This window comes from Hyposmocoma kahamanoa, unplaced genomic scaffold, assembly GCF_003589595.1.
Source record: "Hyposmocoma kahamanoa isolate Upper Pololo Valley unplaced genomic scaffold, ASM358959v1 220, whole genome shotgun sequence".
In the NCBI taxonomy this organism is placed as follows: domain Eukaryota; kingdom Metazoa; phylum Arthropoda; class Insecta; order Lepidoptera; family Cosmopterigidae; genus Hyposmocoma; species Hyposmocoma kahamanoa.
In genome coordinates, this window is record NW_020653740.1 from 626,100 (window position 1) to 641,237 (window position 15,138).

Consider the following 15,138-nt stretch of genomic DNA (forward strand, 5'->3'; position numbering starts at 1 on the left):
TCCAGTTTGTAGATTCCCTATGTCTTTTATGTAGGTACTGAAGGTGCGGCCGTACACATTTAACCCGTAATTAATTAATGAATCCGCCAGCGCGTAGTAAACAACTAATAATACTTCTTTACTCACCACTTTTTTCAGTTGATAGATTTTGCCCAGCACTATTCTTAGTTTCTTACACAGTTCCTCTATATGAAATTTAAAATTGAAGTTATGGTCCACTAGTAAGCCTAAGTATTTACATCGGTCTACATAATCTAGAAATGCACAATCACAGTCTAATTTATTCCTATGCAAACAGTCATAAGTATGTCCCACAATGCCAATCTGTGTATAATCCACTGTTTTAGCTATTCGGTTGTATGGCGAGTATATATGTAGGCACTTGGTTTTTTTTACATTAATTATGATGCCATTGTCATGTGCCCATTTTATTATGTTTTCAAAATCATTCTGCAGCTGACAGCGTGCCTCTTCCATATTCTTTGAAGCATAAAATAGGCACATGTCATCGGCATACATAAAAACCTTGCACTTTTGCACAACATTAACGACACTGTTTACAAACATTATGTAACCGACTGGCCCGTACACCGAGCCGGTCGGCACGCCGAGCGTCACCCTCGCCTCAGCACCTTTAGTACCCCCAATCGCGGTTTGGATTGTTCTATTAGTTAGGTAATTTTTAAACCACGCGTTTGTGGGTCCGCCAATGCCGCATTCCTCCATAGCTTGCACTAAAACATTATGGTCAAGGGTATCAAATGCCTTTTTATAATCAATGAAAAGGCATAGCACCTGTTTCCCACTATTTAAGCTTTCGTTAATCACCTCCGAAAAATGGGTCAAGGCCGTGGCTGTGCTGCGTCCTCTCCTAAACCCATGCTGGTGGTCTGTTAATAAGTTATGCCGCTCCAAAAACATACTGACTTGACCGACAATTACTTTTTCGACGATTTTGTTAATGACAGACAAAATAGCAATTGGCCTATAATTTGTATAGTCGTAGTGGCTACCTGCTTTATAAATCGGCCGTATAATGGCTTTTTTTTAACAAGTCTGGATATAATCCTGATGATAGGCTTAAGTTAATAAAGTTTGCTAATACAGGACTAATTTGATTTTTTATAAGTTTTAAATCTTGTACTCTTATGTTTTCTAAACCTGGTGCTTTCTTAGAACTTAGAGTATTAATTATTTTCTCAATATCGTGCGGTGTGACTTTTACATATCTAAAAGAGACGTTATTTTTGGTTACATACGATCGTCTGTGTAAAAACTTAATATTACATACATGCTTAATAGTTAATATTTCTTTAGTAAATGTTTTGGTAAATTCACAACAGATATTGTATACATTCTCTGTTTTACCTAAGTATTTTATAATTATACTATCAAGACTACTCTTTACCCGCCCCAACCAATTATTTATATTTGACCAGATTTTCCTGTAATGCCCTTTACAATTTAAAATCTCCGATTTTCTATGTTTATTTTTTGCCGTATTAATTAATTTATTTACTCTATTTCTAAATTTTGTGTATTCAAGCCTTTTATTCATATTATGAGGTGACCTTTTCCATGCTCTAAATAACGTATCCCTTTTAACTAGCATTTTATACAAATCTCGAGTCACCCATGGTTGAGTTTCCCGTTTATGACTAACCGACTTTTCAAATTTACATTGATCATAAATACTATTAAACACATAAAATAACTGCTGATACAACATTATAGGACACATAACACTTAACAGTTGAGACCAATCGTACGTAGTAAGCTTATCTCGCACCAACTTTTCATTAATTACTAATTTACGGTCACCACACTTTTCATCACAAGTACGTTTAATATTCAAATTTAATGCAATACCTATAATGTGGTGATCCGATATACCACTTTCGATAACAAACGCAGTCGCAGGCGCAGCATGCATGCCGAGGCCGCATTGTCTCACTCGCACCCACAGGTGATCGATGCATGACTCGTCCGCCCGCTCTTCCACTATCGCTTGCCGCGTTATCTCAGTGTCCGGTATTGCAGAGAAAAGGCCCTGTTCACACAACATGTTTTTGTAGCTAGATACGTAGGAACGATTCTTTGGTCTAAACAAATCTATGTTGACGTCACCAATAACGATTAAATCTTCACTACTCGGAATATCTTGTAGAATTATTCTTAACTGATCTAGAAATAAAATTTTATTCATTTGAGGCGGCCGGTATAAAGCAATAATGTGCAATACTCTTTTGTTATAAATCAATTTTCCCTTTACGCCTTCACAAGCTGTGGTTTTTAAAAATTCTAAGTCCATCTGTAGATGTTTCTTATAGTAAATTAGCACTCCTCCACCTCTTTGAGTTTTTCTTGTGTTGGCGCAGATGTCATAGCCATTAATTGCATAAAACGGTATTTCCTCGCTTTTGACGTTAATATCTGTTAGTATTATGATATCTATCGCATTCTTGCTTTGATCTAATAATACTGTAAATTCATTAAAATGTTTTCTTAATGAGCGAATGTTAAGGTGTAAAATATGGATTTGATTTTCAAAATGTTCCTGATCGTTACTCCATTCTTGAAATCCTTTAAACCTTTTGTATTCTAAATTATTATCTATATTATCGCTCTGATCTGTGAATTTTGTAGTACTTGTAACCACATAGAGTAGCCGCGCAGCCAGTCGCTATTACGTTTGTTGTTTTAAGTTGTCAATATCCTTATAGCTTCTTATTCTGTAAATTTTAGGTTCGTGTTCTTTTCTAACAAGGATATTTGAATTTTGAATCCATATATACCGCCAGTTATCCTTCAGCTCATTTTTCGCAGACCAAAATAGCTGCCGCTTAAATCTAGGTAGATCCTCATTAATGAATATTCTTTTTGTGTTCCCGTTGTTGAATATGTCTTTGTTAGTTATAACGGTCTTCTTAGCCGCCAGCCACAGGTCCCGGCAGCCTTTCGATTTCAACGTAATGACGACGGGCTGGGGCTTTGTGGCCTCTTTTTTTTCTCTTCCTACCCTCTTGACTTCCATTATATCTCTTGGATCCAGCTCTAATTTATCAGCTATGTTTTCAACAGTTTTACGGAGATCTTCGTGATTTGGAATCTCCAGTCCTGCTAATTCTATATTTGATTCCTTGTCTTTAATTTCTAGATCTTCTATTCTCTCTTCTAATGCATCATTACACTTCTGTAGGTATACGTTTTTTTGTTCCAGGGACTTAATTTTTTTATTCGCATCTTCCTTGAATTCTATCAACTCCTGATACTTTTCGGAGTAAAAGTCTACCGTGTTTTTAAGTTCCTCCAGATTTTTTTCCATTTTATAGATTACTTCCAATTTATTATTCATTTCCTTTAGGAGTGATTCGACGGTTAGCTCAGACGGGTCCATTGCTATGTTTCTCGGCTTTGCGCCACTTCCAGGACTATCTATCTTCTTTGAGCACTCCTCACACACTTCTTTTTGTTCCAAACTTTTTATATTCCTCACGCATTTTTTGTGGTAAGCTGCTCCACATCCACCTTTACACTTCACAGTCTCATCTTTTCTCATCGCCAAAAACTGTCTACATTTTTTGCATTGAACCATTTTGCACTGATACACGATCCGTCAGAAAACCAACACTAAAGAGTTTAAATGCGTCCGCACGCCGAGCGCATTACGCACGAACTGCCATCTTCGATTTAGAAATAAGTGCTACATTCGTAATGAGCACCACCAAGTACCTCGAAAATGATATCCATATTGCATATATTTGGAAAATCGTGTCCGCCATCTTGGATTTAGAAATAATTGCCACATTCGTTGACTAAGTGCAAGGGTTCTGTGGGCAAAGTGCTTGCGTTGAACAAATATATCAATACTAGGGATTATAATAGAACATATTTAAATTATAACAATCGTAAATATAAAATTCATAACATGCACTCAGCAATGATCTCATCTTTAAATCGCACATGTAATATTTCAAAAATATCTAAACCGACTAATTCAAAAGATTCTTCCCAGACAAGGATAACGGACTACTTTAAACATGTTAAGTATTCGCTCGAAACTAAATGAAATTGACATTTGCATAGATTCGCTCGCAGATACGGCTCCGGATGTACTATGTTTCAGCGAAACGTTCCTAAAAAATGGCGATCAGTCTTGTGTACATATAGAAAGTTATAAATTAGCGGAATTTTTTTTGCAGGAAAAATCACAGACGGGGTGGAGTATGCATTTTCGTTAAAAATACTATACATTTTAATAAACTGGAATGGTTACATGAATTTGCTGTAGAGGAAAATTTCGAGTGTTGTGGGGTAAATATTCCTGCCTTGAAAACAATAATAGTAGGCCTATACAGGTCTGGTAAACATTTTACCATCTTTTTTGATCGGCTTGAATGTCTCTTATTCAAATTGACCAGAAAACATAGAAATTTAAATAATAAAATAGTGTTAGTGAGTGATTTCAATATTAACCTTTTCCAAAAGGATAACCTTACGTCACGTTTCCTGGAAATCCTTAGCATACATAAATTCAGATGCAGAGTTACTAAAGCTACACGTATTACATCGCACTCTCAGACTTGTATTGACAACATTGTTACAAATTTCAGTAAATGTAAAGCAGAAGTATTAAATCTGGGTATATCCGATCATACGGCACAAATGCTGAAATTTCCTTGTTCCGCTAGCTTTTCTGTCAGACATTTGTATGTTTATAGAAGAAAAATTGAATAATTACATTGACATATTTATGAAATATATTTCTCAAATCAAGTTCCATGAGGTATTTGAGCAAACTCATCCCAAGGAGGCATATAATGTATTTATTGATATATTCAAAACTGTATACGATTTGTGTTTTCCGATAGAAAAATGTAAAGTGACCTTCAGAAAGAAACCACATTGGAAAACAAAAGGTATTAAAATTTCTAGCAAACGCAAGCGTCAACTTTTCGTTGAATTCCAAAAATATAGGTCCGATTCTACTATTTCACATTACAATAAATATAAAAAAATACTTAGATCCACTATACGACATTCTAAACGCAAAACGAACATAAATTACATAACCAAAAGTACAAATAAAACTAAATCCACTTGGAATACACTTAAACAGAATACTACAACTACAAACGAAATACCAACAACAATCAAACATTTACAAACCGATCAAGGAAATATAACTGACCCTTCACAAATAGCTGAACATTTAAATAGACATTATGTTACACAAAGTTTTAATTCCAATTTTGTTAATAATTACAAATCTATCCAAGAACATGAAAGTAAGAGCGTATATTTGAATCCAGTTGATGAACAGGAAGTTCGACATATAATTAAAACTATTAAAAGTAAACGAAGTTGTGGTGACGATGGTATTTCAATGCAAGTGATAAAGACTTGTGTTGACATTATTATATTGCCACTAGTACATATAATTAATTTAATGCTACAAACAGGTTACTTTCCTGATAAAATGAAGATATCATTAATAAAACCTTTACATAAAAAAGGTTCCAAAGAAGTCTCAGAAAATTATAGGCCTATAGCTCTTCTTCCGAATTCCTCTAAAATATTTATATATTTATCTACAAAAGAATAACAAACTTTTTAGATAAACGTAACATATTTAGTCAGTTTCAATTTGGATTTCGTAAAATGAGATCAACATCTCTATCCATTTTTACATTTCTACATAGTTTGTGGGAAGCTATAAATCTTAAAAAAGACGGTATTGCACTTTTCTTGGACATGACAAAAGCGTTCGACTGTGTTATACACTCTATCTTGCTAAAACAACTTGACAAATGTGGTATTCGAGGCGTAGTAAATGATTTAATACGTAGTTACCTATCGGAACGTAAACAAGCACTATGTCTGACCGTATTTAGCAATAAATGCGTGCAAGAGGCCAGATCAACATACTTAAGAAATATATTGGGAGTGCCACAGGGAACTGTACACAGGGTACTGGGTCCTCTTCTCTTTATTATATATATAAATTAACTGTCACATCTTACTCAGTGTTATGCACGCTGTATACCTATTATGTTCGCTGATGGTGTCACAATATTATTTACTAATAACGGAAAAACAAAAATTGACTACGAATTTGACATAAACAATACATTGAACGGTCTTATTACCTGACTTAAATCACTAAATTTAAAAATAAATAATTCTAAAACAAAATATATGCAGTTTGGTAATTACAAAAAAATTGACTTAGATTTACACATAACTTATGAAAATGACGTTATTGATGAGGTAAACACAACTAAATTTCTTGGTATTACTATAGATAAAAATTTAAATTGGAAACATCACATATATGTGCTAAATAACAAGCTTGGTAGTTATTGCTACGCTTTATCTGTATTGGTCGATGTAGCGTCGGTTGAAGTTGCAAAAAACGCATATTACGGGAACGTATACCTATTATTAATGTATGGTGTCATTTTTCGGGGAAACTCTGTCAATGCGGTTAAAATATTCACAATACAAAAACAATGCTTACGCATAATCTATAGTAAACCCAGTGACTATTCTCTAAGAAGTCTGTACAAAGATAAGGGTTTCCAGACTTTAACAGGAATATATATTTTGGAAATATGTCTTTTTGTACGTAATCACAGTAACTTCTTTACAAAAAAAAATGTACATTCCGTTAACGTCAGAAACAAGGACCGTCTTGTCCTCCCTAAAATAAACAGCACGATCTTTGACCGCAGCACCTATGTAACAGCGATTAGAATTTATAACAGACTTCCAATGGAAATGAAATGTTTAAATGGTGATAAATTTAAAGCTTGTTTAAAAACATGGTTAATTGACAAAGTTTTTTACAATCTTAACGAATTTTATATAAAGACATCAAATATTTGACAATTGTATAACTAACTTAATTATAATTTTAATTTTTGACATTTAAGTTGTAATAAATTTTAATTGAATTGTAATTTTAAGACATTGTACGCCTGATTTAGGTAAGAATTGTAGATCTAATAACTTGTAAGTAACACCTGTATTTTACCAATTCATACAATAAATAAATGTTTCTGATTTCGTAATGAGCACCTCTAAATACCTCGAAAACGATGCCCAACTAGCCATTTTTCGAAAAATCGTGTCTGCCATCTTGGATTTACAAACAAGTGCTATATTCGTAATGAGCACCCCCAAATGCCTCGAAAACGATACCCATATTGCATTTTTTTGAAAAATCGTGTCCGCTATCTTGCTTATCTTGCTTATTATAAGTGCTATATTCGTACAGAGCACCCCCAAGTATCTCGAAAATGATACCCAACTTGCCATTATTTGAGAAATCGTGCCCGCCATCTGGTATTTAGAAATGCTAAAAGTCTTGTCAGCCATCATATATTCAGATATAAATGCCATTTCCAGAAGGATTACCAATAATCTCAGTACAGAGTACTAAAAAAACCGACCTCAAAAGTACGTAGAATTACGTCTATTTGCTAAGTTTTATTGAAATATCCTTAAATTCGCCACTATACAGTACTTGACACTGGAGATAATAAAATCGGTTCTCACTACTCAAAGTATATTGAGAGAAAAACGTCTTGAATTTGAGAAATAGCAAAATCAACCATTAAAATAATGGCTCCTAAGTAAAATTTAGGCACTATTTATAAAAATGAATCTTCATGCCTGAACCCTTAGAGGTGGATGATTTTCTTCAAAATGAAATGAGACCACTATGGAAGTACCCCCTTTCCGACAGAAAAAGAATCATGAAAATCGGTTCACAAATACCGGAGTTATCGCGTAACATACATACAAAAAAAACATACAGTCGAATTGAGAACCTCCTCCTTTTTTGAAGTCGGTTAAAAACAAATTTTTGAAAATTCTTGGCAACTATCTTGGATTTAGAAATTAATGCCACATTCTCAATAAGCTCTCCCAAACAACTCGGAAACGTCTATAACTCTCGTTGTCGATCGACAATGTCGATTATGTCTGTAGGCTCCCAAATCGACATTGTCGATCGACAATGTCGATCATGAATATCATGATAATCATGATAGTATTGGCTAATCATAAAAAAATAAAGCTATTTCTGTATATCTGCTGCAATTCTAGTCACTACATCATCGTCGTAAAATTCTGTCATTAGCAGCTTTATTCAATTTTTTGACAAGTCCCATGTGCCTGTAATTTCACCAAACTATCTTCTATTCTACCTGTCTTTTTTCCTTTTTCTCCCGTACTATAATTTTGTCTGTATTAAAAGTTTTTGTTTTTTTTTCGGTCATAAGGGTATGAATAAATTTACGTTTGCCCTTTTCTGTTACCCGTTGTAGCATTTTTTGATACTTCTAGAAAAAAATTCCCCAAACATAAGCTTTTTTTTAATTTTCTTCTTATTTTTCATTACTCCATACAGCGTTTGCTGAATTGCATCCTCTTCTTTATTATTTTTTCTATGTAGTTTTTCTATGTCATTCTTTGGTAATCCTATTGGTTTTTTGTGGCGGTAGCTAAGTTTTCGAAGAATTGCTTTCGTCGGGGCAGTTCATAGATGGTCGAGGCAATGGATTTTGAGTTGGTTAATTCAGGGGGCCTTATTCCAGAGGGAATACTTCAGTATGGCTATTCAGTGGAAAGATATATACTAAAAGCGGTATAACATTTTCTTACTTTTTCTTTTCATAATGTCGTTTTTATTTATTCTACAAATTTTTTCTCGATCGTGCTTTTGTTTCTGTTCTTTTATTTGCTTAGTTTTCTTCGGCATCTTTAATCATTTTTATCTGTCCGAGATAGCTGCAAATATAAACACACATTTCAACGCAAATAAATACACCTGTCAATTTTGTCATTAATATAGTAAAAATAATATGGTTCCCCTAAAATACATTCTAATGACCATCATTTTGACCTCATTACTATCACTTAAAATTGCGATAAACTCTTTACGTTCCGCAGTAAAGAATTGTCATCTTGTCTGTTATTTGCTTAGACTATTTTTTTCCATCCTCCGAGGTTAATTGTCATGAAACTCTTAGGTTTGCTAAAATAGTCCGTAGTAAACTTGTGCCTGCTGGGTCATTACACAGAGCGATCCCATTTAGTTTATTCGGACAAATGAACTAATTCAATGTTTTAGTTCCTTTACTTCAAGTTCCCTATTTCAATGGAAACTGGGAATTGGGAAGGAATGGGAACCTTTCCGGTTTTTGAAGGACACGTAATGAAATGATCTGTATGAACGACAATTGTTAAATAGGAATGTTTTATTGTTTTCGCTCTTTGCTATAGGCACTGATTACTTAATATGCTGTTATAGATACTTTTTGTACTTTTGAATTGAAAAAATTGAAAAAAAAAAGATCTTTCATGTTTACAGCTGTTATTTTCTTTGTAATTTCTTTTTAAAATTTTCCGTTATAATCTTACTTTTATCTAGAGAGTGTTTTAAAGAAGATACAAGGAAACTATCTTAGGAACAATTTAATCTTTTTTTGTGAAAAAAATTTTGGCATTACATTTTTTGGTCAAGCGTGGGTTGTCCATAAAAATGAATAAAATTGATCAAATTTTTTTAGTGCGTAGACTCAGTTTTATGAAGGGATCATTTCATGCCCATACCATGAAAAAATCGGAACAGCAGAAGTTGGTCAAATTTCATAACATTATTTTCATACAATATGAATAAAATTAACTAATTTTTTATGGTAATAGACTCAGTTTCTTATAAGAATGATTTTATTATACAGGAAGAAAAAATCGGGGCAGCAGAAGTTGGCCAAATTGAATAAAAAGTTTTTTATTATTTTTTTTTTAAAGTTGTACATAATTATAAGTTTATATTTGAGTCTTAAACGAACTAGCAAGGTTCAGACATGTGTTTCACTCGACTCGAACTTGTGCTAAAAGTAATGGTAGTCCATTAATTGCCTCGTTCGCGCCGCCTCGCCTCGCGTCTATAAACTGAAAGAACTAAAAAGACAGGTGAACTATTAAGATACCCTCGCGTCTGTGGCTCCGCAAACCCAAAAAGTTCCTACTAAACTAAAAGACATGTGAACTATTAAGATTGTGCACAAGGAACTAATTCCTTTCGGTCAGTGTCAGAAATTTATTCATAACAAACCCTAGTTCATAAACAACACAAGCCTAGTCCATAGATAAAAATTCAAAGAACTCATTCATCATGAATATTTTTTCATAATTTTTACAAATTTGTCGTTGGCGATGTCCTAAAAAGGGCACCGTTAGTAAGCATAAAGAAGAAGAAATGTCTATTCTTTGTGTTTACAGTATTTAGGAAAAAATGGAAAATTAGGAAATAAAATTTTGTATAAAACATGTTGTCTGTACCAAATTCATAATGCAACGTCAACCTAAAGTGAAATTTGAACAAGTGAAAGTGATTAAAGGTGGTGCTTACAATAAACATATTATTTTAGCTGATGCTAACGTTCCTTCTAAATTATCAATAGATCGACTGAGTAATACCCTTTTCTTTTGTATAAATGCAGACGAGTTTTCTGATCAAAGCTTCCACTTAGTCGTTCTAGATCTTGACACAGGATTAAATGCAATTATACCAGGTATTCAAAATGGTTTTGCGAGCGCCGTCGAACCAGAAGGCGCTGTTTATCTCGGAGGTAGCGACGGCATATTCGAATTCAATTATAGGACATTTGATGTCTATAGGCCAGCCATCTTAAGTGGTGTGGATATTTTCGACATGTATTTCCACAAATATCTCTACTTTGTAGAAACGGCCACTCAAAATCTTTTCGTTTGGAAGAATGGCGGGAAAACAAGCATTAAGGAATTGAATGGTTATGGCATACAACATTTTCTCCTTAACAACTTTGAAGATATATTGTTTGTGAACTCCTCGGGAGTGTACATGTTACGAAAAGGAACAACGATACCGATTACTTTTGGTGGTGCCTCTACAGTTGCACACTTTCGCGGGATGACAGCCGATATAAACGGGTTACCATATCTTATAGCTCAGGATGGAATTTATACGATCGATATGGCACAACGACACGTAGTGAAAACGATACCTATGGAAAATATTTTTGGATTAGCTTTCGATAAAGATAACAATATGGTTTACAGTGATGAACGATCTGTGGTTAAATTAATTCGCCAACATAATCCGGTATTCGTGAATAAAAACTTTTAGAGTTTTTTTGTAAGCACCATTGTTTACCAACAAATGGACATCGGCGCTAAAAAGTGTCCGAACTTGTAGAGCGTTAAAATCACACACAGGGCGTTAATCGCGCGTCACCTTTCGTTTGGTCGACTGAAAGCGCGCTTGTCAATCATGCAGTACCAGATAATAAAAACTTGTAAAAATTACTGAAGTAATGTGAAAAAACAGGATTTTGTGTCATATTTTCATTAAGCAAATATATGTAGTTCTCATTTAAAAGTGTTATTTTGTACAGCTGTTGTATTATTTGATTTATATTTAAATTAATCGTAAATATAAATTACAAAAGCAGTGAAAATAATTAAATTGGTAACTGTCCTTTTCCTAGACATTGCATGCACAAAAGACAGAAAGAGATACGTTATGTCAATTTCAATTGTTCGAACTACAAGCGATTTAAACATCTAGAAATTAATTTAGAAAGAAAGTTCGTTCCGTGGCTTAGTTGGTATAGCGTCGGGCACGGTATGCAAAAGACGTCGGCTCGAATCCGAACGGATCGAAGGAATTTTTTCTGAGTGTTCGATCTTTGTATTAATGATTACAACAAACTAGTGGAGTAATTACACAAAAAATAATTGAATATTAATTCAATAAAAATTTAAAATACAGTGAATAGCGACATCTCTCGCCAGGACTAGTAGCTGTAAAGGTACTAACTGGCTGATAAATCTTTCATAGATTTCTCATAGATGGCGCTACGACTAAAAAGTCGTTGAAAAACCAAAATACAAAGACACAACGCAAGCACATAGAAAAATTCGTTGGGTCCGTTGGTTCGTTCGTGGCTTAATTTGTAGGTATAGCGTCTGGCACGGTATGCAAGAAGACGTCGAATCCGACCGGATCGAAGGAATTTTTTCTGTGTTCGATCTTTATATTAATGATTACAACAAAATATATTTTGTTAAATGTTACTAATAACTAACAAAATACTGAAAACATAAATTCCTCATAGATGACGCAATGGCATTCAATAAAAACTTGAAAATTATAACAAAATACTGTAGTAGTCGTTTTACGGCTTGGGGTTACCTATCAGAAGCCCAAAAATACATTTATATGTTAAGTTCATTGTTATAAGTTGCTATAATTATAAATACAATCAAGAATTGTAACAAGGGTTGGCAGTCATTGGCCTTATTTAAATTGTACCTAATTTAAGCTTATTTTATAATCTGTTGGCTGTTGCTACCCCAAATAAAAAAAATAAAAAAAATAAAAATTCATATTTTTTTGTAAGAACCAAAATAGGGGATTTTGATTCTTACAAAGAAAATATGAACTTAACATAAATAAAATTAGTACAATTAGCAGCACTGATATCGTAGTATATTAGACTCTTACAGGATTCTTATTTCATTTGACGTTTCTCATAGGGATGAGGTAAAGTCTATAGATTTTTAGTGTATTTGATTTTTGAAGCAAAAGTGCTCTCCAAAAGTCTTATTTTTCTGACGTATTCTCTAATGTATAGATGTGTGAAGTGTATTGTATTATATTGAAGGCATAAAACACACAACTATAATTCAAATGCAATTTTAATAGATATTTTAATAAATTTTAATAAACATTTATCATATCTTTATTAATTTATAGGTTCTGGGGACTTCACACGTTTTCCGAGGGTCGCGAACCTTCTTCGACGTGCAGGTTTTATCACGATGTTTTCCTTTACCGAAATGCTCATGGTAAATTTTAAATTAAATTTCGCAAAAAAAATTGCGAGAAACTCAGAGGTGCGAGCCCGGACTCGATTCCACGGCCTCTGCTTGAGAGGCGGTAGGTCAAACCATCAGGCCACCACGGCTTGATACGTACCGCGACTAAAAATGTCATTGAAAACTAAATATGTGGTAACATACAATAAATAAAATATTCATTTCTAATAAGTAGATGGAAAAGTTAGTAGGGTTTCTAAAAAATTGGTTAAGCTTCGCTGAATTCCAGAAGCTAGGCATTAATATAATCAACCTGTTAGTGGCGAAATGGATTTCAATTTATATTGCTGCCGAGTCCAGTAAGGCAACGGACGGTCCGACGGCAAATGCGAAACTACTCAAATGAAAATAAATTAATCTTAGCATCACAGAATTTAATTCATCCAAATATGAAAGGCACATAACACATTTTGTATGCTTGGGTATATACATACCGTATATTATACCCTGTATTATCTTATCTGGTATTCTGCCGTCCGCTAAATAAAACGCGGCTAAGGAGACAAAATATTTTTTTGAGATGTCTTATAAAACTATAACCTAGTTTTAGAATATTGAAATAGTTTAATGTTATTTCAGCTATGCATCGTTAGGGTAAGTTCCGATAAGTAGGGTGCTTCTTCCGTTTCGTGCATATTCTGCGTCCTATGTAAATTTCACATTTTTTTCATAGAATATGTATATTGTTTATAAAATATATGAGACATGAGAGTGTGTTGCTTACATGCATGTAGTACTTATGGTTATTCTGTAACCAAAATAACATTTTGTTGTTAACAAAATAAACCTGAATAAACTGTCCCAAATCTCACCTCCTTCGGCGTCCATTTCCTGCTTTTCCTGATAAATGTTAAAATAAAAAAAACTAAAATATTAAATACAAACATACTTACTTTATAAATACATTAAGCACACGTCGAATACGTGTAATGTATTTTGATTTAATTGTCCAATATTAATAGAATACTAAATATTTTTGACAAAAATATTTTTCTAATTACCTGCGCATTGAAAGTATTTTTATAAGAGAGTTTTTGTACGACCTTCAACGTTGTTAACTACACTACTATGGCCCGCACACATCCTTCAGGTACCCATAGAACATCGAGAAGGACTCAGGTTCGTTTATGGTAAAAAAATATAATCGTTTGAAGTGCTGAGGGAGGACATTATTTTGAATACGTTCTCTTTCCTTTCGTCGATTTTTCTAAGTAAGTACTTTTCATATTTTCTCTGATGTAGTTAATTATCAATACCAGTAAGTATTTATCTAATTTACAATGTTCGTAGAGCTCAAAATTATCAATTTTTACCATTTTAGAGAAAATTAAAACAGTCGTCCCAAACTTAACTACCTTTAATTTAATTATTTTATTCATTATTATATTAATTCAATTATTTAATTTATTTTAATGTAAGACTAATTCATAGGTACTTATATTTTAGGCCATAAAGTCTTAAAAATTAATAAAAAGAATTTTCATTTTTCTTATAATCTATTTCACCGACTACTCCGTAAACACTATTGGATAACGATATCGTATTCGAATCCGAATCGACGGTTTAACTCGAATGTTCTGAATAGCCCGGAAAACGCTCTTCGATTCGAGAACGATATCCAATCGGACGATTAAGTTAAAATATCGAAGAATTCTAAATCGGGGGGGCAGGTCAGACAGAGCACAGTGTGTTATTTTACTTTAGTTGCGGACATCCTCGATCTCGTTTTATGTTCGATTTCAATAGGTTGAATCTGTAGTGTAAGCACATAATTGTACTATATACTATATACATTAGACAATATAAGTTTACACTGCGGCCCGCCGTTGCCGCACTACGACACTAGATAGTGGTGTGAGCGGACGTATCGCACGTGTACGTGAAGTAAACACATGTTGTTTCGTTGAGCTATCCCTAAGTAGCGTAAACGCCACAAATGGCGACGAGGATAAATAACGTGAGTAGAATTAATAATATTTCGAAATGTCGTCGAGGTTATCAGCTCCGACTCAATTTTGTTAAAAAAAAAAGAAAGAAGTGGAGATATGTATCACGATTTCAAATCATTAGAATCCATTTCACTAATACATATAAATATAATATCTGCCTATTGGAAGTATATGCCATGCGTGAGTTGAAATGATTGTCCATTAAATAACATGTTAGCCGCATACCATGGTGTACTACACCCGTGTCGTATTCTAT

General features: G+C 33.6%; 1 protein-coding gene across 1 annotated transcript; it reads left to right on the forward strand.

Moving 5' to 3' along the window:
* The first annotated feature begins 10,255 nt into the window (after positions 1-10,255).
* Positions 10,256-11,413, forward strand: LOC113228011 (ommochrome-binding protein-like). The gene has a single exon (XM_026461140.1). The coding sequence runs from the start codon at positions 10,364-10,366 to the stop codon at positions 11,177-11,179; it is 816 nt and encodes a 271-aa protein (XP_026316925.1). The 5' UTR covers positions 10,256-10,363; the 3' UTR covers positions 11,180-11,413.
* Positions 11,414-15,138: the final 3,725 nt, after the last annotated feature.